Raw genomic sequence first — 26,277 nt, forward strand, 5'->3', positions numbered from 1 at the left:
CAGCTCAAGATCCTTCACCGGGTCTACGTGACGGGGCCAAGGCTTTTACGTATGGGTTTTGCCGGTGATGGAATGTGTAAGCGTGGCTGTGGTGCGTTGGCGACTTTCATGCATATACTGTGGGAGTGCCCGAAGGTGGAGCGATTCTGGCGTGGTGTGCATGAGGTTCTACGAATGGTTACGCGTGTCACGCTGCTGCCTGAAGCGAGGAGATGCTTGCTGAATGTCTGGGAACCAAATGACTACTCGGTCCCGCAGGCGCGGTGGGTGACTCTGGGATACATGATAGCCAAGCGTGATATTGCCCAATTGTGGGGATCCCAGAGGCCCCCTGCGGTGTCGGCCTGGAAAGAGCATATGGATTGGTGTATGTTTCGTGAAAAGGTGGTGTATGTGGCGAGGGGTAAGCCTGGGGCGTGGATGAAACTCTGGGGCCCCTGGAACGCCTACCGCGGGGGTATTTGTGAGCCGCCGCTGCTACCGGCGGCCTCGCCGGCTCCGTCTCCCTAGATGGCGCCCCTCCCTTGGCCGCGGGCGCGCGGTCCCCCAGTCCCTGATCTACTCCCGTCCCCCTCTTCAGAATTTTGCTGCTGGTGTGGATCCCCCACTTATGGAGCACGTGTTGTCACTTTGGATCGAGGGTTGCCTTGCGGTTGTGGTTTGTTTATGTTGTTTTGTATTAAGAAAATGGAACCGTACTGTGGGCATGGAGCTTGGAGACCTGCACCATTGATCACTCCTGTTTTCCTACTGTGCACCGCTGAGAAAATTTTTTGCTGTATGTATGTAATATGCTTTTGATGCTCTAGCGGCCGGCCGGGTGGTTGTAGGCCCATACCTGTAACTTCTATAAACTGCAATAAACGGTTTAAAAAAAAAAAAAAAAAAAAAAAAAAAGAAGCCTCATTATCAATCGGAAGCCAGCATTTACCATGGGCGATGACGCCAGCCAATGAAAAATATGGGCAGAGCTTCCACGGCACTTCCACATCTGTCCCTACTACAATATGCCTCGCAGAGCGAGCAGCGCATGCGCTGCAACGCTAGGCTCGACCTAAAAAGGATGCCCTAGTTCACAGTACCACTTTGTCCAGAAAGACTGTCAGGTACGGAGGCTGTGAGGACAGTGCCTGCAGTAGCTCACCTTCCTGGCATAGGTAATTGCCACCAAAAATGCAGTTCTGATAGTGAGCAACAGTAAAGGGCAGTTGTGCAGCGGCTCAAACTGTGTGCAAATCAAGAAAGTAAGGACCAAATTAAAGTCCCACTGTGGCATAAGAAAAGGAGAAGGGGGAAACAAGTGGGTTAACCCCTTCAAAAACCTCTGCACCAGAGGGGACTTCAAAAGTGAATACTGATCTGGCAGCTGAAGAGACGCAGAGAGGGCCAAAAGGTAGCACTTCAAAGTGCACACAGCAGAATCCTGCTGGGCCAAAGAAAGGATAAACAAGAGACTATCTGCCAGAGAAGCAGATAAGGGGTTAATTGACCATTCTGTACAATATTTACAAATGTGTGCCACCCGCAGGGGTGTACCGATTTCGTGGAAGGACGACTGGATACCAGAATAACTTCACAGACTTCAGGAGGAAGGTCAAAATCTGTCAACTGTAGCCGCTGAATCTCCATGCAAGGTAGAGGAGAGTGGACAGGTTCGGGTGGAGAACCCTCCCCTGCGACAGAAGATCCTCCTGAGGGGGCAGCCTGAACGGAGGATCGATGCTCATATCTAGAAGTTCGGGATACCAAACTCTCTGTGCCCAAACCGGAGCCACAAGAATAACTTGTGCCTGGTGGCTCCTGATCTTCTTGAGCACTCTGGGCAGGAGTGGTATGGGCGAGAAGGCATACAGGAGGCCTGAGCTCCACTCATGACGAAAAGCATCGCCAAGCAATAGCCGCTTTGGAAATTCCAATGTGCAAAACTGCTGACACTGCGTGTTCTCTTCAGAGATGAACAGATCTAACCAAGGCTCTCCGCACCGCTGAAAGAGACCTTGTGCCACCTCCGGTGATCGCAAGGCCCCTTGGGCTGAGTTAGTCTGCTCTGACGTTCAGAGAACTGGACAGATGTTGAACCACCAGGGAAATGCCCTGTTGTTCGAACTAAGTCCAGAGGCACTGGGCCTCTAGACAGAGTCCATGACCCCACTCCGCCCTGTTTGTGGCAGCACCACATAGTGGTAGTGTGGTCTGTGAACACCTGTGTTTTCCCACAAGAGGGTAAGAATGGAGTAAGAAAGTGTAGTATAGAGATGCCCATGTGTATAAATGTATAATGAAGAACTGCAACAACTACAGGTACCCAGGGAGGCAGTGGGCGCATGTGAATTTACAGCTCTACATGCCAAGAACAGATGCTTACTAGGTAAGTAACATTATTAGTTTGAGGCATGTGTGCTGTAGATACACATGCTTTGCATAGACTATAAAGCAGTATACTCCCAAAGCGGTGGCTAACTTATAGATGTTGCAGTTGTTCGGAATAGTGTTTTAAGTACTGCTTGGCCTACATTAGCTTGTTATCGTGCTAACACATCTACACAATAGTGTTTGGTAAACGTGTGTGGTGTAGACCATGTAGCTGCTTTACATATGTCAGCTAGAGAGATGTTACCTAAAAAGGCTACAGAAGCCCCTATTTTGAGAGTGGAATGCGCTCTAGGTGATATAGTCAGTCCTTTTGGCTTTAGCATAGCATGTTTGAATGCACTTAACAATCCATCTTGCAATACTAGATTTAGAAATAGGACTGCCGGGTCTGGTGGCTCAGTGAACTAATGCATTCACTGCAGGGGCCTGTGTTCGACCTCATGGTCACAGGTTCAAATCCCGGCAGGTCCACTCTGCCTTTTATCCACCTGAAGTCGATAAAATGAGTACCATTGAGTTGGGTAACAATAAACATCTGTTATTCAGCGCCAAGAGACCTATGGGTGAACATGCGCTTTACAAATACACGTTATGTTTTGCGAAAGTCCTTTGTTCTATCTATGTAGTACAATAAAGCTCTTTTAACATCAAGCGTGTGAAGAGTGCGTTCAGCTACAGAATCAGGATGAGGAAAGAAAACTGGTAACTCAACCGACTGATTTATATGAAATGCAGAAACTACTTTGGGAAGGAATTTGGGGTTGGTCCGGAGAACAATCCTGTCTTTCTGTAGCTGAAAGAAAGATTCTTCTAGCGTTAATGCCTGTAACTCACCAACTCTCCTCAGTGATGTGATTGCAATGAGGAAAGCAACTTTCCATGAGAGGAACTGTAAAGGGCATTTGTGTAATGGTTCAAAATGTGGGCCCTTGAGCCTTGTGAGGACATTGTTGAGATTCCAGAGTGGGGCAGGAGGAATCCTTGGTGGTATTACCATTTTTAAAACTTCCATAAAGGTCTCGATTACTTGAACTCTGAATAGTGACAGATGTTGCCTATTTTGTAACTACACAGCTACAGCTGCAAGGTGCAAACAAATAGACATGTAAGCCAGTCCTGTTCATTGTAAACGTAACAAATAACAGATAATGTTTTGTATAGAAGCATCTAAAGGATCGATTTTGTTGTTGTTGCAATATACCACAAATCTTGCCCATTTTGCAGCATAGTAAGTTCTAGTGGTAGGCTTTCTTGCTTCTTTTAGAATCTTTATACAGTCCGGTGGTAAATTTAAGTACCCAAACTCTATGATTCCAGCAACCGGTAGCTAAATTCAGTTCTTTGGGATATGGATGTCTGATTTCTCCATGGTTCTGTGTGAGAAGACTGGAGTTCAGGCGTAGTTTTTGATGTGGAACTAGTGACAGCTCCAACAGGGTGGTGTAACATGGTTGACGAGTCTGTGTGGAAGCTACCAGAATTAGTGTGAAGGACGTTTGCCTAAGCTTCCAAACCACCCATGGAATGAGCGGGAGAGGGGGAAAAGTGTAGGCAAATATCCCTGACCAGTTCATCCATAGGGCATTGCCCTTTGATTGCGGGTATGGGTACCTGGAGCCGAAGTTTAGGCATTTTCTTTGAGATGAGCTCCCCAACCTGTTAGAAATGGGTCTGCTGTGAGTACAATCTGTGGAACAGGGTCTATGAAAGGCCGGCCAGCTGATATGTTTTTTTGGGTTCCACCACTGCAGAGAGCGATGTGTACGGCTGTCTACCAACACAAGATCGGTTAATAGACCCTGTGTTGATTCCACTGACATGCTAAGCACTCTTGTAGGGGGCGCATGTGAAGCCTTGCATGGGGTACAACTGCTATGCAAGACGCCATCATTCCCAGTAGTTGCATGAACACTCTGGCTGGTAATGTCTGGTTGGGCTGAAACTGTTGAATGGTAGCTTGAATATTGTATATTCTGGCTACATTGGGAGAGGCTAGAGCTTTGACTGTGTCTAGAGGAGCTCCAAGGTAGGATTGCATCTGTGAAGGATGCAGGTGAGACTTTTGTGCATTGATGGTAAAGCCCAGTCAATAAAGTAGATCTATTGTGATCTGTGTGTGCTGCAGACTGTTTTGGTGAGTGTTGGCTTTGATGAACCAGTAGTCTAGGTAGGGGAAGACGGGAATTTGTTGTCTTCTGAGATGAGCAGCGCATACTGCCATGCATTTTGTAAAAACTCTGGGCGCTGTAGTCACTCTGAAGGGAAGCACCTTGAACTGATAGTGCTTGCCTGCTATCACAAATTCGAGGTATTTGCGATGAGCTGGATGAATTGGAACATGAGAATATGCGTCTTTTAAATGTAAAGTAGACAAAGTCTGCCATTCGTAAAAGTGAGAGTATTTGTTGAAGTGTTAACATGTGAAAATGATCTGACCATATGTAATAGTTTAGCTCTCTCAGATATAAAATAGGTCTTAGGGAACAGTCCTTTTTGGGGATGAGAAAGTAGAGGGAGTAAACCTCTGAGTACTGGTACTGTATTGGAACTGGCTCTATTGCTGCTTTTAGTAAAAGAGACTGGACCTCTTGTTTTAGCAAGTGGACATGTTCCGGATATAATTTGTGAGATTGTGGCAGAATGTTTGGGGGGTTGCTGGTAAGCGCCAGGCAATAACCATGTTGGATAACTCCAAGCGCCCATTTGTCTGATGTTATAGACTGCCAAATGAGGAGGAATTGGTGAAGTCTTCCCCCGACAGTTGTGGTATAATCGTGGGGAAGCGTAGGCAAGTCACTGTTTGTTGGGGGAAGGGGAGTTCCTAGGTGTTTTGCCCTTACCCCTACCCTTGAAGTTGTTGCCTCGATATCTCCTCAAAAAATCCTCTGGAGGGAGAGGACTGGTTATTACCCTTGTAAGTGGAGGTATTCTGATCTGGGATTGTTGTTTTTGACCCTCCTCTGTAGAAAGAGTGATGAAAAGAACCTCAAGCGGATGCAGTCTGAAGTGATACCATAGATTTAGCAACTTCAGTGTCATTTTTCACCTTTTCTACTGCCTGGTCAACGTTAGGGCCAAATAAGTGTTCCTTATCAAATGGTGTGTTAAGGATGGATTGTTGGACATTAGGTTTGTAACCTGAGATCCTAAACCAGGCATGCCTCCCGAGCACGATGCTGGTGTTAATCTCTCTAGCTGAGGTGTCTGCAGCATCTAAAGCACAACAAATAGAGGAATTAGAAATGAGCTTACCCCAAGTCCTGAGCTTTAGTTTTATGCTCTTCTGGGAGGTATTGGAGAAGTTGCTCCATTTCATCCCAGTGTACCCTGTCATATCTAGCTAAAAGGCCTTGGGTATTTGCAATACGCCAATTGTTTGCTGCCTGAGCAGCTATGGTCTTGCCAGAGGCGTTAATTAGTTTAGACTCCTTATCCGGTGGAGGAGCATATTGAGAATTTGCTTTCTTACATGCATTTGATACCACTAGGGAATCTGAGGGCCATTGTCCTCTGATAAAGATAGGGTCTGTAGGAAAGGCTTTATATTTCTTGTCCACTCTAGGAGTTAGGCATGCCACATAATGCCTTTAAGCATTGGTAGTGACTCTGATGACCTATGTGTGGATGCTAGTGTATCAAATAAGAAATCCTCTTCCAGCGATTCCTTATGGAGCTCTACCCTATGGTAATGTGCAGCCCTGGCAATGAGCTCATGATGTGATGCATTGTCGTTTGGGGGAGATGGTTTGGTTGGGTACAAGTCTGGATCAGTGTCATCTGGGGGATCTAGTGTGTAATCTACCCATGGATCTGTTGGAATAGGCATTCCCCCATCATCTGCATCATCATGATGATGATGAGATTGAGGAGAATTTTAAGGTGTTATCTGTAAAGGATTCTCAGGAGGTGACGGGGTGCTGGAGGTGGGGGGTGATGGAAAATGGAAAGGACTTGTAGCCACAGTCTTTCTTTTCAAGTGGATCTTGTAAGAAATGTCCTCCTCTTCTTGAAGCTTGCATTTGTGAGGTGGTTTTATGTGGATATGACCAGTATCAGGGTTGATGTACAGTCTCTTTTGCTTTGGATCGGGTGTTAATGGAATAATGTCCATTTTTTTATCCGAAGAGGTATCTATGTTTTGATGCTGAAGTTTTCGGTGCCAGTGCTTTTGGTGTAGAAGGAGGCTGACCTTTCAGTGCGGAATGTTTTGGCTCCGAAGGTTGCTTGGTCTTGGGCACAGTTGATTTCGGCTCAGAGCAGAACTAATGCTTGGAGCCGGAGGCTTTCGGCTCCGTGGAGGGTTTGGGTCGACTCGGTACTGAGCCTGAAGGCTTGACCGATGGTTTCGGTGCCGGGCCCGCAGGCAGGGCATTTGAAATGTTGTCTCTGTGCCAACCATGACCAGAAGGCAGAACTGGTGCCGAAGCCTCATGTTTTTTGGAGATAAGTTGTGGGGGCAAGGGATCTTCATTACTTGTGTCACCTTGACCCTGAGTCAGCTCCTCTGCATCAAGGTCGATCTCTAATTCCGAGCCAGAGTCTTGTTCGGAGAAGGCTAACTCCTCCTCTGCCACCGATGCCTCGATATCTTCCTGGCCGGATTCTATACCGAAGATGTCTGGCGTGTCTTCGATGCTTTGACGCTGCACCTCCTGACGTCGAGCCCAACGATCATGAAGAGTCTGCTTTGATCGAAATGATCTGCAAGCGTCACAACTTTCTTCTTTGTGCTCAGGTGACAAGCACAAGTTACACACTTCGTGTGCATCAGTGCGCACATACTTTTCGTGGCACCGAGGGCATAATTTAAATGGAGTCCACAAAGCTTCCCAATCGAAGTTCGTTCTGACATCGAAAACGGTACGCAGAGAAGTGGGAATGCGTACGGAAACAATACCGTTGAGGTAGAGTGGATTGCACATTGAGGGGAACCAGAGAAAACAGTTTTGAACCGGAGTGCAGCAATATACCTCTGAACCGGATGGCGGAAAAAAAAATCCCAAAATGGAGTCGATGACCATGCGCACTATCACCAAAAGGAGGAGTCACCGTACCTCGTGACTAGGAAAGAACTTCTTCGAAGAAAAACAACTTGCAATTATCCACTAGATGGCAGGAGAATGCAAAGCATGTGCCTCCACAGCACACATGCCTCAAACAAAGGCTTTGAGTGCCAGTCGGATCGCAAGAAGCTCTAATAGGTTGATATGGAGCTTGGCTTCCACCGGAGACCAAAGTCCTCTGATCTCCACCTCCCCCAGATGGCCACCCCATCTCAGAAGAGACCCAACTGTCACTTCTGTGAGATCTGGGTGGGGAAGGGAGAGGGGCCTGTAGGAAAGTGGGTTTCTGTTGCAGTAACCCCCCCCCACTTTTTGCCAGACTACTGATGCACTTTTACTTGATGTGCCCTGGGTCCCTGTCAATCAGGTTCCCAGGGCCTGTGTTCTTTCCCCAAAACTAACCCAATTGGCATCTCTGGCCACAGGTCAGTCCCTGGTAAATGGTACGACATGTACCCATGGCACTGTGACCAGAGAAGGCCTCTAAGGGCTGCAGCAGTTACTGCGCCACCCTTAGAGGTCCTGTACCACTACACTTGCACACTGCTTTTGCAGGCTGCGTGTTTTGGTGCAGAACAAAGTGAAGAGTCGACATGGCACACATCCCTGTTTGCCATGCCTACAAACCACTGCCCTGGCATAGATCAGTCACCCCTCTATATGGGTGCACTATACCAGTGGTGAGGGTACAGGTGCACAAGCCCTGTACCCCTACAGTGTCTAAGTCCATTCTAAGACATTGTAAGTTCAGTGCTGCCATTAAGAGTATGTGGTGCTGGGAGTTTGTCATTACGAACTCCACAGCACCATGATGGCTACACTGAAAACTGAGAAGTTTGGTATCAAACTTCTCAGCACATTAAACCAACACTGATGCCAGTGTGGGATTTAATGAAAAATGCAGAGCATCTCAGAGATGCCCCCTGAAAACTAACCCACCTCTAGTGTCCAGGCTGAGTGGCTGCTTTCAGCTGCCACCACCAGACAGGTTTCTGGACCCCCTGGGTCGAGAGCCTGCTGCTCTCTGGGGCCTGAAACGACACACATCCTGGGACGAGGTGCCAAGCCTCCTCCCCCAGGATATGCAGGGTTCACGAAGGGGGAGCTTCAAAGGCTTGCCACCTTTGTGAGCTTACCCAGGCCAATTGCTGCTTTCAGCAACTGGTCCCCACCGGTTCTGACCCCCACTTTGAGCGGGACAACTGGCAGGAAAAAAAAGTGAGGAAGAGAGGTGTGCCCACCTCCTCCACCCCTCAGGTGGGGGAGGCGAGGTGAAGCCCAACTCTAAGTCCACGCCATCTTGAAGATGGGGGGACTCAGCCAACCAGGGACAGGCACATGACCCCCTCCCACTGGAGGGTGGCATAATAGGGAGTGTACCCACCCCAGGGAAGGGACCCATTGGTCCCTGCCTTTTACCTACCTGTAAAGCCCCTAAATCTAGTATTTAGGGGCACTCCTGAACCTTGCTTCCTCAGATCCAGAAACGACGAGGAAGAAGGACCGAAGAACCGTGCAGAGTTAACAAGAGGACGACGCCCACTGACTTGGCCCCAGCCCTACCGGCCTGTCTCCCCTCAAACCTGCTACTGCGAAATCCTGGTTTGTCCTGCAGCCAGCAACCTCAAAAACCCCGGAGGACCTGCCTGCCTTCACTTCTAAAGACTGCTTCTCCTGTGAACACCGGATTTGTTCAACTGCAACCTCTGGCTCCAGCCCGACACTGCAAATCCGTGCCCACTCTGCAGCTGCCGAACTTGGACCGAGCTCGAGTGGAAAATCACAACGAGGAGGTCTCCCCATCGATTGTGACCCAAGATCCGGAGATCCCAGACAAGCCTCAAGACCCCAGCCGACGCCTGCAGCCTCAATCCAGAGGATCCTCTCTACTGCAAACAAGAGCGGGTAAGACTTTCCAATGCCAAAAGTCACCCCTGCACCAGACGACCCACGGCCATGTGTGCCCCAACCAACGGTGCCTAGCCAACCCAAGACACCCCAACTTACCCGTCGAAGTGGTGGTCGCACCCAGAAGATCTTCGTCCCCGAGGCTGCAGTGCTTCTTTCGACCGGAGTCTCTCCATAGCAAACGGCGTCTGGTGCTAAAACAGCACTCTGCACACGGCTGCCCCCGTGCCGCTGAGGGTGCACCTTTTGTGCTGACCTACTACCCCAATTGCCCGGAGCGAAACCCTAGGAGCTTTGCTCCCACGGCTGTGTAACCTGTTTGCTAGCAGCCGCCAACCGGAGAACCCCTTTCCTCCATTGGATAACATTGGGCCTTAACAAACTGCACCCGGCCACCCTAGTGCCGCGGAGGGTGTAACAAGAGTGCATCACTGACCCTGGGGGACCCCTGAGTCTATCCCCAGAACCTTAACTTCCACAGTCGATAACCTACCTTTGAACCGATAACCTGTTTTTCCTCCATAGGATAATATTGACAATTATTCTCCCAAAAAGTTTTCAAGTGTGGAATTTTGAAATCTAAAATTATTTAAAAATTACACAAATAATCAAAACGCATTTACTTACCTGTTTGCAGGAAATGTCCCAGTGCTGAATCTCCACCACTGAGTTAGAAAAGTAACATAAAAAGTAACTTACCTGTAAATTACTGAAAAAGCCTATTCAGTTCAATGTACTGTATTTGCTAAGTATTGCAACCTACTGCATCCCCTGTAAATCAAACAGAGTACAATTCCTGTTGCATTTTCAAACTGTTCTACATTCAGCAACTTATTACTGTAAAGTATTTAATGCTTACCTAAGCCAGGCTTACTTGGCTCTAAAAATAAAACAGTATATTTTTTATACAAAAACAATTGGCCTAGAGTTCAGTTCTTGAGTGTGTGAACTAAGAGGGGAGACTTGCGGCGAGGGGCACGAGCTATCTTCCCTGCCTATCTCCCTCGATTCCAGCCGGGAGGGGGAACGACTTCCTGAACTACCGCCGGTGCCCGCACTACACTTCCCAGCAGGCTGTGGTGGAGGCGCCTGCTGGGGACGTCACGCCGAGCGCCAGGAGCAGCCGGGCTCGGCGTTAAGAGGCTTGCAGGTACTCCGCATCGCGGGACGCGCAACTAAGAGGAGACTTGCGGCGAGGGGTACGAGCTATCTTCCCTACCTATCTCCCTCGATTCCAGCCGTGAGGGGAATGGCTTCCTGAACTACCGCCAGTGCACGCACTACACTTCCTTGCAGGTACTCCGCACCGCGGGACGTGCGCTGGCGGCGCCCGGGCCAAGGGCGGGCCCGTCCTTGCCCGTCATTGCCAGGAAGAGGCAGGGCAGGGCCACCCCCCTTTTCACCGGTTATTAAGGTTCTCTATACAGGTACTGTTGTCCCTTTTTCTATGTGTTATCATCCACTGTACTTGGCCGGTAGTTAAGGTGACATTTTGATACCTGTATATCCCCAATGCACTTTTCCTTGATGGACAAGGCGCGATTATTCCGTTACCCACTAAACCTGTCTTTGCAAGATTGTTTGGACTAATAACTGTCCCTTGAGCCTGGACTTTGCATTGCACTTTGCACTTTTGCGCCGTTGGCTGACTAATTGTTTTCATTGTTGCTGCTAACCTGCACCTTGCACTTTGCGAGGAGTATAACTAAGACCCTGACGACTCTTGCTTTTGTCACTTTAGCACTTTGTGTTTTAATTTTGATCTGTACTGTGCACATCGTACCTGTATTCCATATTTTGTATACTGTATCTAGGCACCAGGCCAATACTATCAAATCTTGATTTTTTTAGGGTCTGGTATATCCCTCATAGTGAACCCCAGACTGATAACAATGAGTAAACGGAAAACAAACCCAGGGAAAAGTGTGGTTGGCACAATAGATGCCTTTATTTTGAGGGCTGAATCTGCCCTCATTCATGAAATCCAAATGACAGAACGAAGGTTATCCCTCGATCCACACTCCCCGATAGGTAGACTTTCCCTAACTCCTGCACTATCCGACTCTCTGTCGGTACGAAACCCGGATGCTTCCTCAGCTAGGCTGAGCCCGCCCCTTTTTGTACCCTCACCCATAATGTTAAACTCCGGTTCTTGCTCTTCTCAGGAGCATGAACCTACCCCAATGAAAATTAAGACAACTACTAGAGGGCAGAAGGCTAAGTCTAAATTAGATTGTATTAATGAATCCCTCCCTACAAAAAGAAAGGGACGAGGGTTTACAAAACCAAAAACACAACCCGTACAGGGAACCCCTGGAGGTAAAGTACCATCTGTCCCACCCATAAGTGTCACTAATGAGGGTAATACCACCGCTATGAATCTAATTACGCCAGAGCAACTAATTGTTAACATCGAGGAGGGGAATTTTTGGAGCAGGCTAGAAGCTTTGCTGTCCACCTTACTAGATCCTATGCTTCAAAAAATAAGTGGCCCAGAAGCTAGGTTGGCCAAGCTGGAGGGGACTTTAGTCTGTAATCCTCCAGTTATGCCCACAGTTAGCCCTCCCACACACATAGATGACACAGTCACGAGGGGCATAAGAGCTGTGGGGGAAGGAGTAGGGGATGGGTCTACTGTAAGGTTTGCAGCAAATGGTGAGGTACATGATAAGAATAGCCTTAATAGCACCAGGCCAAGAAGTTCAGATACTCCGGCCATCTTATGCCAGCCCCTGAGCAGAGTAGGATCCCCCGTGACCCATAGCGAGAGGGGGCCAGCGGGTAGGGATAACCAGCTAATGAATCTTCCGATTATAGATCTTCCACCTGAATCTACCCCATACATAGTGGTATTGGGGAATGTACCCCCTCTCCCCGTTGGGGCAACGGAAGACTATGTGCAGCTGAGAAACAAATTAAATCACTGGTTTACCCACAATAGCAGTTACATCTCTTCAGGCTCTAGGGGCTGTAGGCCTAATAATTTTTTATCTTGGAACATCGCTGGGCTGGCTAATAAGTTTCTAGATCCTCGGTGGGTATGTTATGTGAAGCAATACACTATAATTAGTCTCCAAGAAACGTGGTCGGTGGACTGTGACTTTTTCCTAGAAGGCTAAAAGGCATTCTTTGTCCCGGACACTCCATCGGCAAGTGGCAGACCTAGGTGGATCTAGTCACTTATATTTCGGTGGCCGTCGACTGTAAGTTACTGGTGACCCCATCCTCACACTTGGGCATCTTGGCATTGTCAGCTAGCAGGGGAGACACTAGATGGGGAATTTTTAAACTTTGATAACTCGGTGGTTCGTCCGCATGAGGTGTGTAATATCACCAATCTGGGTGCAATGATAAAACAAACTATGGGCCCCAGATTTTGTAACCTTTTGATTTCTGGTGATTTTTATATACACCCTTGCGGTAACCCTTCATTATCCTGCATCTCGGAGTGGGCTGTCCCCACATGAGGGGCTTTCATTTTGATCACCACCCTCAAGGGGAATTGTTGAACAATATGTTAAATGAACTAGACCTGGTGGTCACGATGCCTTTAGCTGACCCTCATACCAAGGTCCCTGTACCAACATTTAAAGGAACTGGAAGAGGATCATTCATTGACTTTATTTTAATTTCTTTGTCGCTACAATCCCTTTTTAATGGTTTTAACATTGCAGATAGTGAATTCAGTGACCATAACCCTTTATCAGTCTATATGTTGGGCCCACTATTGACAAAAACTGGGGAAGTATTAAATAGGGGTACCCTGAAACCAACTGATGGAAAGCGCAGACTAAAATGGTCCCAGGTGCCTCCCGTTAGTTTTTTTTAACAAGGTGAAAACATCCTGTGCCCAGGAACTGAAATTATGTATATCTGAAAGGTCCACTCCCAATGAGATACTTGGCGCCTATGAGGCAATAGCACAAACAGTGGGGGAATTGTTAAGTGCTCATGCTAGAGGTACTGTGTCACATGGCCCCAGATGGTTTGACGCCCACTGCTCCAAATCAGCTAAACGGTTGAGAGAAGCTCTGGCAGCAAGACCGAGAATTCAATCTGAGGTCTGTGGCTGCCGTAGGGAATATAAGTTAGCTCTGGGTAAACGCAAGGGAGCCCTGCAGGACGATGCCTGGAAGGAGCTGATCAACTCCAGCACTTTGAGGAACAGTGCCAGACTTCGGAGTGTTGTGAATGGGCCCCTGTTCGATAAGGACGGTGGGGCGGGCCTTGTGTCTCATATCACAGAGGAGGAGTGGTTATGCCACTTTAAAACTATGTTTGAATGTCCGATTGAGCCTATTTGCAGAGAACCTGAGAATAGGAAGGATGCCATGTTAAGTTTTGATAGGAGTGAGATCCTGAAAGTGATTCAAGAGCTAACTATAAATAAAGCCCCAGGCCCAGACGGGATCCCCCCAGATTTATTCAAATCAGAGCCCTTGTTCTGGGCCCCAATTCTAGAGGCCCTGTTTAATGCCGCGGCTAAGAACGGGTGTCCTCAGTCTTGGGCTACTTAAAAAGGGCAATAGAAATAGTACTCACTGTTACAGACCAATCTCGCTTATCGATTCAGTGGGCAAAGTGGTGGGTCGAGTCCTTTTACAGAGACTAACAAGCTGGGTGGATGAGAACAAGATAATGTCGGACGTCCAGTACGGCTTCCGACCGGGGCGCTCCACTGTTGCTCAGTGCCTTAATTTATTTATGATATTGAGCAAATGCACTGTAGCACATCCCGGAACCATCCACCTTGCCTTCATGGACTTGTCATCCGCTTTTGACTGTGTAAACAAGGCTAAGCTATGGCAGTACATGAGGGCAAAGGGGGTGGAAAACTGCATTGTTAACTTTCTCGAGGACCTGCATTCATCATCCATAGCTAACGTCAGGTACTCACAAGATCTGCAGGTAACAAGGGACTTCGAGATTAAGAAGGGAGTCTGACAGGGTTGCATTCTGGCACCTTTTTTATTCAATCTTTATATTAATGAATTAGAAAATGTGTTGAGGGCAACTGGAGCTGATTTCCCCTATGTAGGACGGCGGGGATTCCCCATTTTGCTTTACGCAGATGACGCCTTCCTATTATCTAGAACTGAACTGGGTTTACAAGCTCTCCTGGATGCGTTCTCGGGCTTCATGTCAGAACGGGGCTGGTCTATTAATAACTCAAAGTCCTATGTCATGAAGGTGGGGAAGTGCACGAAGAGGAGCTTCCAGTTCAGAAGTAGTAATAAGATTCCCCATACAAATGTTTTTTCTTATTTAGGGGTCCTATTTGACGATCAACATAAATGGGACCCATTAATGTAGAACAAAAAAGGGGATCTGGTTGGGGCCAATGCCGCAATTTTTACTTTTGCCTCAAAAGTGGGAAAAAAACCAACTGGAGCTATGTTGCAGGTGTACCAAGCTAAACGTTTAGCCATAGCATCCTATGGCAGTGAGATTTGGGGATACACTGCAACAGAACCCCTTCAGGTAGTGGAAAATGGGTTTTTAAAGAGATTAATGTGTCCCGCGAGGAACCTCTAATATGGCGGTACACGAGGAACTGGGTGTCCCTTACCTATGTGACACTCTTGCCTTACGTCCTTTGATTTTCTGGCTAAAGTGTTAGCTAAATGAAGACCTAATCCTCACTCACTCGATCTTAAAAGAATGCCTGTCCCTAGATAATATGGCTCGTATTCCCTGGCTTAACTATATTAAAAGAGGGTTCGAATGGATTGGGCAGGGCATCTTATTTCTTAAACCAGATGTTATTGGAAGAAAGGATGTGGAATTAATTAAGGCCGCCTTTCTGAGCCGAAGGCAAGCAGATCGAGATACAGTAGCGGGTCAGAAACCGAGTGTCCGGGCATACTTACAGCTTAAATCGACACCATTGACAGAACCATATCTTATGGGGTCCCTATCGACGCATGAAAAGTTTCTTTTAACCAGGTTTCGGATGAACCTTTTCCACCTCCTGTTAGCAAGACCTAAGAGGGCATCCAGAGGTCAAGTGCTAGTGTCCTGTGGCTGCGACGGCACGTCTCCTCAGGATTTGCTGCACTTTGTTTTTTTGTAATTTGTATGAAGTCCCCAGGAGGGAATTTTTAGTTCCTATTTTAAAGAAAATGAATTTTAACCAAGTCAGACCAGCTCTTATGTACCTCCAATTGTTGAAGGATGATTGTATCATTTTTATTGTAGGGTTTTAAAAATTATCTATGGAATCTAGGCACTTTATGGACATGTAGAGTCTACTCTTTCAGACATGTTTTTAGATTATTAACACTATGGTAACGGAGTTTGTTTTTTAATAGTGTTAATATTTTATTGTCTCTATGTATTGTATTTGTGTAACTTTTATGGTTTTATAAACAAAAACCGAATAAAGTTTATTGACTGACAGTGTGTGAATTCATTTGCTGACTGAGGGTGTACATCAAATGCTTAACACTGTCCTCTGATACTGCCTTACTGCTCAATCACTCTACCACAAATAAAGAGAAAGGTTCTATCTAACTTTAACCTCTGCCATGCTTAATATTTCAGACAATATCCACAGAGCCTTAGATGATGGTGAAGCCTGTCTTCTCATCCTTATTGACCAATCTGCGGATTTCGACACGATCAGTCATCCAGCTTTTCTTGAGACTTTGAAGGGCCGTTCTGGCATCAATGGCATAGAACTAAAATGGTTCGCTTCCTACCTTCAGCACTGCTCGCTAGAAATTAAAATCAACTCCTGTCTCTCGAAGCAAACACGAGTCAAACTTGGGGTCCCCCAAGGCTCGATTCTCTCCCCTGCCCTCTTCAATCTCTTCATGGAACTCCTTACAATCATTTTGAAACAAGCAGGAGTTAAATATCACCTATATGCGGACGACACTCAACTGTACTAAAAAATAAAATCTCCCAGTGACATCCAACACCTCCAGGTCACACTAAAAAAGATCCAATCCTGGTTTAGCACAAACCACTTAAAACTGAACCCGGTCAAAACAGAACTAATACAGTTCGCTACAAGAAGCAACCACCTTCCTATCCAAGACTGGCTCAAGAACCTGGAATAGAAGGATAGAAAAACCATCGGATACTGAGCAGGACAGAACCTGGAGGAGCGCAAGCTGCACTATGGCGGAAGAAAAAAAAGAGACTGCACCAAGCGGTATACAGCGACGCCAGGAAACGCGAGGAACCCGAGAACGTATCCACACCCACCCAGCTTAGGACAGAGCTATACAATAGCCTACAAGTCCCCACACAAAACAGGGGAACCCCTCTTAGGGAAACCCGCAGCAGAGGTCAAGAACATAAAAGACCTGTGGGTAGCACCACAGGCAGCTTACCAATCATCCAAAAAAAAATACACAGATGGTCCAAACTGAGGACCAATACGGCTTCACTAACAGCCCAAAAACACACACCACAAAAGTTGAAGGGCTGAACCAGCAGCCAAAAGTACAGAGGGGCCAACTTAAGGACCCTGAAGGCATTCCAAGCCACACACAGCACATAGACGGGCCAACCGAAACACTAGGCCCAAAGAAAAAGGTGGGAGAAACGCCTACCATAAGGCACCTAAGGACCGACAAGCTGAAGCTTATGGAGGGGGAGGAGGACGGAGCCCCGCAAGGAGTCGTTGAATGGCAGAGTCAGCGTGGGTGTTAAACAAAAGAATCCCATCAAAAGGCAGGTTAACAAGACGCTCCTGAATATTCTCCGAAAAGATGCTATCCTGCAACCAAGCATGGAGGCGGAGGGCCACAGAACTCGCCATAGCGCGGGAGAGAGAATCAGAAACATGCAGCTAACTCCCGACCAACCAGCACATGGTGCCGCAGATCAGAGCAGACACCTTCGTGGGAGGTATGAGACAGAAGGAACTCTGCGGAATCCCAGAGGTCGGAGGTAGCCCTTGCCAACACACAAAGTGTGTTGAGCGCGCGCAGAGCAGCACTAGTGGAAGCGAAAATGTTACGCCCCCAGGAGTCCAACCACCGGTTCTCATGTGACGGAGGGAGCAACACTGAAGGCAAGGAAGGAAAAGCAGTCTGCAGGACAGGGCCCTGTGCAGACGGGTGGGAAAAAAAGACAGACTGGATCGTGCGGGGCAGGATGGTGGCGGAGCGGCTGAGACACCAGATCCCCAGTAGCGGGATGCCCCCAGGCCCCCAGAAGAGTTGTGGAGCAAAGCTTCAAATGGAAGAAGCAGCTCCCCTCCACCAGAGCCTTGGTGGAGAACCTCCAACAAATGGTCCGTGGGGAGTGGAGCGACCGGGTTGCCCATTTGTAAAATGCCAGTGGAAATGGTCCAGACAAAGGCTACACTCGCCTCCGTAGGGCGTCGTGGGGGAGAGAGCAACTCTTATGTGGGCAAAGGCTGCAAACTAAGCCACCCGTCCCCGAGCCCAGCTGGAGGAAGAAACGGCCAGCCCCTGAAGGATGGAAGACCCATGGACGATTGAGGGGCCTGAGGGGTCTCCGGAGAAGCCTGCGGGGCAACCAACAGCGAGGTGCGGAACAGCGGGTCCGGGGGCTGTGGCCACAGAGACGGCGTAGAACCCGCCCTGGAAGTCGCCAGGGAAAAGGCAACGATGCGGCGTCCAGTCTCCGGTGAAGAGGAGACAAGGAGATGACAAACCTCCGGAGAGGAAGGGACATCCGGAGAAGAGTCGACGATCCGACATCGGGACGGCGCAGTGGAGTCTACCATGGGCACCGGTGTGTCCGTGATCGGCGCCGAAGTAACCACCAGGGGTGCCGAGCCGACCACCACCACGTGCCTCATAGGAGAAAAGGGCGGGGGCGGAGCCGAAGCGGCTAATGAAAGGCGCCGAAAACGCGCCGGCTCGACCTCAGACGAGGCAGCCGCCTGCGCAGAGGACTGTGAGGGACTCTGGGAGGCGCCCCGGGTCCCGGCCTCCACCCGCATCGCCGCAAGGGCTGGGGAGGAAAGCAGTCTGCGGCGGAAAGCCGTCAGCTCGGCCTCCGGTAAGACAGCTGCCTGCCTGGAGGACCGAGGGGGACTCGGGGACGAACCGCGAGTCCCGGCGACCTCCTGCGACACCACAGGGAACCTCGCAGAGTTTTGTGGCGAGGCAGGGACGCCGTGGGTCAAAGAGGGGAACCCCGTAGGGCCGCACCCCAACAACACCACACCTCCGGAACCTGAAGCCGAACTAGTCGGCGCCAGGGGCGATTTCGCAGAAGGGCACGCGCATGGCGAGGGATCCGCGGACGACTCAGGAAGGGGAGGGGGGGCCCAAAGAAGCCTGCAGAGCCGTAGCGTAGGCCTTCATTTGGGCCCTTGTCGCCCCAATGCCAGGAAACGGCGGACAGGTTGGCGACAGGCGAGGGCGCACGTCCCGAGAGGAACCTGCGCCCTCTGCTGAACGATGACAGGGCCTCGATGGCAAGCTGTAGGACTTACCGGCGGGCGAGCGACGCCCGTGGGGCCTCGGTGAAGGACGATGACGCAGCCGGAATCAGCGGCTGCTGGACCCTTCCGAGGTAGGGGACGGACGCTGTGACGAGACCGATCTGGACAAGCGGGTCGAAAGCACTTTCATTCGGCGCGCGTGCCAGGACTTCGGCTTGAGATGCTGACAAGCGTCGCACTCCGTAGAATCATGGTGCTCGCCCAAACACCACATACAAATAGGGTGAGGGTCTGTCGCCGACATCTGATGCGTACACGAAGCACACGTCTTGAAACCCGAAGGCATTGCACACTGTTCCCAACGCAAAGGCGTTGAAAGAAGGCCTGAAAACAGGTCAAAGGAACTCACTCTGGATCCACGTTGCATGCGGAAAAGAAGGAATCTGATGTCAGCGCGCCGGGTTGGGACTAACGTGACTTCGCGGACGTCACGTCCGCGGAAACGTCAGGGTGGAGTCACGTGGTGCCGCCCCCCGGCGCGCAGAGATGCTGTGGCAAAAAAAATTCCGGATCCAGTCTCACGCCTGAGAATAATTCTACGTTAAGGAATCTGCGGCTAGCAGTCTCTATCAGATTGGTCCTCCAGATGCAAAGCTTCTGGGCGAGGCGGGTCTTTGCAATTGTTGGGACAAGTGCAGCCAGACAGGCAGGGTTTGGTGATAGTTCGGAGCTGGTCCACAGTTCTTGCAATGTCAGCTCGCCTTAGTCCTTCAGTTCCAAAGTAGACAAATTTTAACTCCTGGTGCCAGATGGACCCCGAAATACTAAATTTAGGGGCTTTTACAGAGTGTAGGGTAGTAGCAATTGGGCTACTTACCCCTGGGGTAATTACACCCCCTATATGACCACTTCCTGGGGAAAATTAGCATAATCCTGACTCAGAGTTCCTAGTTTCACCAAATCAAAAATGTTGAGACCCTTACTTGGCTGTCCACCTGAGGTGGCCCACCTTAGAGATGTGACTAGCCTGAACATGCAACATGCCTACTGACTATCTAATTTCCAGCCTGCTCTGGAGCGAAATAGATCATAGGGCAGGGGATGGTGTTCCTCAGGTCTGTGGGGCAGCCATTGTTGCATATCGAATTGAATTTGAATTTATTGTGCAGTTAATTAAAACCTTTACAATCATACAATACACTTTTTTTTTTTTCCAAAGGTGGCTGAGGCTTTGAAGTGTGTGGCCTTGACCTGATAATTCACTAGCAATACTGCTGGAGCGGTGTGATCACCTTCTGACTGAGTAGGTATTGTTTCTGACCTCAGAGCGCGGGCTCTCACCTAAATCAGAAAATAGTCTGTGGTGACAGGCAGGACGATACCAGTAAGCCAACACTAGAGGACTACAGCCAAGTACATGTACGTAAGATTGCTGCCTGATCACTTGCATGGTCTAGCAAAGAAACTAGACATCACAGGGGCACATCTAATATAATGCACCCTGCTTAAGGGCTCTAAGACCTGCTGTAGGGGTGACTTACATATAGTATATGCAGTGTACATTGCATGGCACACAGGGAGTGTGCAATGTCGTGTTTTCAGAATGGTTTGCACCTTTTGATGCAGCCTGTAATGGCAGTCTGCATGCAGTTTGTGTTAGGGTCCCTTAGGGTGGCATAATACCTGCTGTGTTCCTAAGGGACCCTAATAAGTACCGATGTCTTCGGGTTACCATTAATTAGGGTCTTACAGGGGTGCTAAAGGCTTTGCCCATTGGGTTACAATCAGGCATTTACCTTTAAGGGAGTTTTAAAACTGGTTTAGTATTACCAGATGACCCAGCTTTGGAGTTCTTCTAATTAGACAATAGCTGGGACAAAAATATGGACATTTGCTTAGTTACCATTGAAACACTGCCCATGGGGTTTTATACGCTTCCCCCGATTACCAGGGCCACCTTGGCTGCCTGGGAAGCAGTAGCATTGCAAGGGGGCGCCCTATAATACCCTCACCACTCATGACTATTAATGGTAATCCAGATTTCTCCTGTCACATCAGGCGATACCAATGCATGGCAGAGTGCAGGGGACTTGTATGATCAGGTACTACTGTATATTTATAAACAGATAAAAAGAGACTTTTGAATCTAGGAAGAAGGGTGACTGAAGTACCTCCAGATTAGACACTGGTCACGTATGACGATATCAGACTGTTTGTAGATTTCTGGCAACAAGTGAAAGGTGGCTCTGGACCAAAAGAGAAACTGAATTAGGAATTTGTGTATGTCCGAGTGTAACACATGAGACAGGTTGGCAAATCTCTAGAGCAGAAGAGATGGGAGGAGGAACTGGGTACCACTCATGGGCACAACAAACCATTCTGAAAACACGACATTGCACACTCCCTGTGTGCCATGCAATGTACACTGCATATACTATATGTAAGTCACCCCTACAGCAGGTCTTAGAGCCCTTAAGCAGGGTGCATTATATTAGATGTGAGGGCACCTCTGCATGAGCAGATGTGCCCCTGTGATGTCTAGTTTCATTGCTAGACATTGCAAGTGATCAGGCCAGCAATCTTAGTTACGCAACTGTTGCATGGCTAAACACTTATAAGGTCCCAAAGGCGAGACCTATTGGCTATGCCAATGCTTGTACTGCTAAATGCGGTGCAGAGTGTGGCTGGAGCAACAGGAGCTGAATTTCCTCTCTTTGCAGTTGTAACAGTTTCTGCTGACCTGGCCCCTAAGGAAATGGGAAGTGAGAATTAGGTAATGGACTTCCTCACAGCTGGTTCGGCTCCGCTACAAGGTAACTGTTTTGGTCTGAGTGCCTTTGAAAACCCTTGTGATAATGTTTCTATGCCCCTCATAGTGCAGCCTACGTTACCGGTACAACTTTGTAACATCTTTTCTGTTGAGCATGTGGGGGCTGGTTTTGAGGAAGAATGTGAGTCGAGTGGAAGGCACGGCTCGTGTGAAGTGGACACATCTGAACAGGCTACAGCAGGCTCAGGGGGCGCTGATGTTATAATCGTGGCACCGGCGCTTTACTTTTAACATTAAAAGTAAAGCGCGGGTGCCGCGATTATAGCAAAAGTAAAGAAACAGATGTTTGTTTCTATTTCTTTGCTTTTGCTATAATCGCGGCACCGGTGCTTTACTTTTAATGTTAAAAGTAAAGCACCGGTGCCACGATTAGCAAGCTAAAAATGCTACCGCCGGCCACAGCTTGCAGAGCATGTGCGCGAGTAGTGCGCGCGCAGCAGTAATCATGCCATATGGCGCCTCTGCTGAAGCGCGCGCACATGCACTGCAAGCTGTAGCCGGCGGTAGCATTTTTTAAAGCCCTTACTAAAGTCTCTCCGAGCAGCGCATGCGCGCTGACTCAGCAAGACCTAAAAAATAAAAAATATTTGATCCATAAAGGTCAGGAAACTGATGTTAGAAGTATCCATTAGTAAAGTCAACATCAACATGATCAGGTTTATTTAGATGATGTTTACCTGGACTAACCTATAGATAATTATATGCATCGTATGAAACTTTAACTGATTCATAATGCCAGTCACCCCACTATATGCACTGTCCTTTTCAAACATCCAGCTTACAAGCGGTCACTTTCAGGTGAATCTATGTTGTCATCCCGCAGTCTTTTTACCCGCAGTTGTGATTCTGCATACCATTACTCCGCAAGTCGGAACAACGACTTGCGGAGGGGGGGGCGCTGGATGTCGGAATAGTATAATTTACTATTCCAACTTCAGTCTGTGCGGACACTAGGGAAGGTGTTGGATTTTAAATCCAACCCCCCCCCCCTTTCTTTGTTCCGAGTTGCGGAGTAATGGTATGCGGAATCACAACGCGGTCATTGTAACGACCGCGTTGTGATTCCCTGTCGGGAAAAAGTTTTGTGGTAAACGTTGGATACCCTTTCAGATATTTCCTTTAGCAGCTTCTCCTTTCAGAAAAAATCCTCCTATTCTCTCTCACTCTTAGCTTGAGCCATAATAACTCAGTCCTTTCTCAATATCATTTTCTACTGGTTTGCTGTCTTCAGGACAGTCACTTGTTCATGGAGGTATGGCCAACATTGTTCCATGTCCCAAACAGATTTTAATAACCACTGCCTGTACTCTTCTTCTATCACACAACCAGAGAAAGTTCTAGTACTCACCATGCATGTTGATAACATCTTACTAAGAGCACGAAATCAAGATGACACTTACCAAGCAGGTCTTGGGGACACAGAAGGGCTTCGTATGGAACTTTCCATTCGTGAACTGACATCTGGTGGCTGGGGTGGAATCAGGCTCTTTCTTACTGATAACCTGCAAGAGAGGGAGTGAGAAAAACTGAAACGAAGGCTAAAATTAAGCATAAATGATTGTAAGATTGCACAAGCAGATCACAGACAAACTCCTGCACCAAAGAAACTGTTACCCTCCCTAGTGTGCATGAACAGTCCCCAGAAGAAGCACGGATCCATAAAAATAAATCCTAGTGTTTGATTAATCATTCCTTGTACTGCATTACTCTTCTAAATGCAGTGATTCACTTGGAACTCCTAAATATTATCTTTACTCTCTCTATGCCATCGGATGTAGAGCTAAATATCCGATTTGATGAAACAATGTGCACATCGATAAATTGGGAGATTGTTATGGATGCATAAACAGATAATTCAAAAGAATGGGGAACAGTAAGGAATCCACCATAAAGAGCGTTACCGAAGGTAAGTAACTTGTTCTGCTAACCGCAGATTCCTCACCTTGGAAATAGGTACCAAAGCAGTTCCAGATACCTGGAATGGCTAAAAGCAGGACGTTATGTAGGACTGAATGTTTTATTTTTCAAAAGGGTTTAGTCCTATCGATATAATAAAGTAGTGCCCTTTTAACGTCTAGTGTGTGAAGGGCTCTCTCTGCTACTGAGTCAGGGTTTTGGAAAAACACTGGTAACTCAACTGATTGGTTAAGATGAAAAGCAGAGATGACTTTGGGAAGGAATTTTGGATTTGTTCTGAGAACCACTTTGTTACGATGTATTTGTAAGAATGGTTCTTGTATGGTTAAAGCCTGAATCTCACGTACTCTTCTGAGAGAGGTAATTGCGACAAGGAAAGCTACCTTCCATGTGAGGAACTGAAGTTCACATTTATTTAGAGGTTCAAATGGGGGACCCATGAGCCTGGTAAGAACAATATTTAAATTCCACACCGGAGAGGGTGGTAATGTGGGAGGAATTATTCTTTTAAGGCCTTCCATAAAATCTTTAATTGCAGGCACTCTAAATAGTGATAAGTGTTGTCTATTTTGTAAATAAGCAGCAAGTGCTGCTAGATGTAATCGTATGGATGAATATGCCATATTACATCTTTGCAAGTGTAGCAAGTAGCAGATGATCTTCTGGATGGAAACATCCAGAGGATTAATATGATTGTTGTTGCAGTAGATGGCAAATCTTTTCCATTTTGCAGCATAGCAAGCTCTAGTAGTAGGGCGTCCGGCTTCTTTAATGATATTTATACAGTCCGGTGGAAGGTTAAGATAACCGAACTCTAGGACTTCAGGAGCCAGATTGCTAGATTCAGCTGACCTGGGTCGGGGTGTCTTATCTCTCCATGGTTCTGCGTTAGCAATGTTGGGGAGAGGCGTAGTTTTTGGTGTGGAACTACTGAGAGTTCTAGTAGTGTTGTGAACCACAGCTGGCGTGCCCATGTGGGAGCCACCAGGATCATCTTGAGAGACTGTTGCTTGAGCTTGTGTACTACTAGGGGAATTAGTGGGAGTGGCGGAAAAGCGTTCGCAAATCTGCCTGACCAGTTCATCTATATCACATTGCCTTTGGACAACGGGTGTGGAAATCTGGCGGCGAAGGCTGGGCATTTTGCGTTTGCTGCGAACAGATCTATTTCTGGTTGACCCCACATTTGAAAAAATGGTTGGGGAATTTGGGGATGAAGTTCCCATACATGTATCTGCGGTGTCTGCCGACTTAGCAGTTCCGCAATCTGATTGTGAACTCCTGGAAGGTGTTCTGCAAGCAGGTATATGTTTTGTGGAATGGCCCATCTCCAAATGCTTTGTGCGAGCTGGGACCCCTGCTCCCATATTTTTGTATGTAATACATGGCTGTCATGTTGTCCATCCGGACTAGGACAGTCTTGTGCTGTAGATGTACTTGGAATGATTTCAGTGCTAGAAATATTGCTAGTAATTCCAGGTGATTGATATGGACCACTTTCTGTTGAGTGGTCCATTTGCCTTGAATTGTATGTTTTAGTAGATGGGCTCCCCAACCGGTGAGTGATGTGTCTGCTGTTGACACGATCTGTGAAAACGGCTCGAGGAACGGACGCCCTTTGGACAGGTTTCGTGTGTTCCACCACTACAGAGAGCGATGTGTGCAGCTGTCCACTAACACCAAATCTGTAAGTTGTGCTAGGCATTCCTGTAAGGGGCGCATTTGAAGTCTTGCATGAGGTATGATAAAGATGCAAGAGGCTATCATTCCTATGAGTTGCATGAATACCCTTGCTGGGAGGGAGTGCTGTTGTTGAAATTTGGTGATTAGGGCTTGCATACTGGCTATCCTGGCTGGAGTGGGATATGCCAGAGCTCTGGAGGTGTCTATTGTGGCCCCTAGATATTGATGTATGTGGGATATGCCAGAGCTCTGGAGGTGTCTATTGTGGCCACTAGATATTGATGTATGTGGGAGGGCTTAAGATGTGACTTGGTGTAGTTGACTGCGAATCCCAAGTCGAGTAGTAGCTGGATGGTTTGATAAGTGTGATGAACACACTGTTTGTGTGACCTGGCTTTTATCAGCCAGTCGTCTAGGTATGGAAAGACATGGATTTGTTGTCTTCTTAAGTGTGCTGCTACTACCGCCAGACACTTTGTGAACACTAGAATGGAAGGACTTTGAACTGGTAGTGTTGTCCGTCCACCATGAATCTTAGGTATTTCCTGTGAGCGGGGTGAATGGGAATATGAGGTCCTTGAGGTCTAGGGTGGATAGGAAGTCACCTTGTTGAAGTAGTGGGAGGAATTGTTGAAGAGTGATTATGTGGAAATGAACCGAGTATGTAAAGAATGAGAGGTCTGAGGTCGAGTATTGGCCTCAGGGTGCCGTCCTTTTTGGGGATTAAGAAATACAGCGAGTAAACCCCTGTTCCTTGATGCTTTAGGGATCTAGTTCTATTGCCTGCTTTTGAAACAGTGAGAGAACCTCCTGTTGTAAGAGCGTGAGATGTTCTGTGGACATTGGACGTTGTTTGGGTGGTATGGTGGGTGGGGTTGCTGTAAGTTCCAGGCAGTAACCATACTGGATAATTTGTCTTACCCACTTGTCTGTTGTGATGGAGTTCCAGACAGGCAGGAACTGTGAGAGCCTTTCTCCGACCGGAGTGGAATGGTCTGGGGGGAGTGGAGGGAAGTCACTGTTTATTAGCGGGGGAGGTGCGAGTATCATTGTTACCTCGGCTTCTCCTTTTGTTGTTATTGCCCCTGTATCCTCCTCTAAAATATCCTCTGTTGGGGGATGTTTGTGTT

The 26,277-nt window shown here is 47.9% G+C and overlaps 1 protein-coding gene across 4 annotated transcripts in view; it reads right to left on the minus strand.

The window, feature by feature from the left end:
• The window catches only part of SAP130 (Sin3A associated protein 130), an 862,033-nt gene that overhangs the window by 552,383 nt on the left and 283,373 nt on the right, over positions 1-26,277 (minus strand). For all 4 annotated transcript variants that reach the window (XM_085634456.1, XM_085634459.1, XM_085634457.1 and 1 more), the window contains one exon: positions 22,948-23,049. In XM_085634456.1, the coding sequence (XP_085490582.1) occupies positions 22,948-23,049 (102 nt within the window). The remainder of the gene's footprint in view (positions 1-22,947; positions 23,050-26,277) is intronic.

The sequence above is a fragment of the Triturus cristatus genome, chromosome 11, assembly GCF_964204655.1.
Source record: "Triturus cristatus chromosome 11, aTriCri1.1, whole genome shotgun sequence".
NCBI classification, from domain to species: Eukaryota; Metazoa; Chordata; class Amphibia; order Caudata; family Salamandridae; genus Triturus; species Triturus cristatus.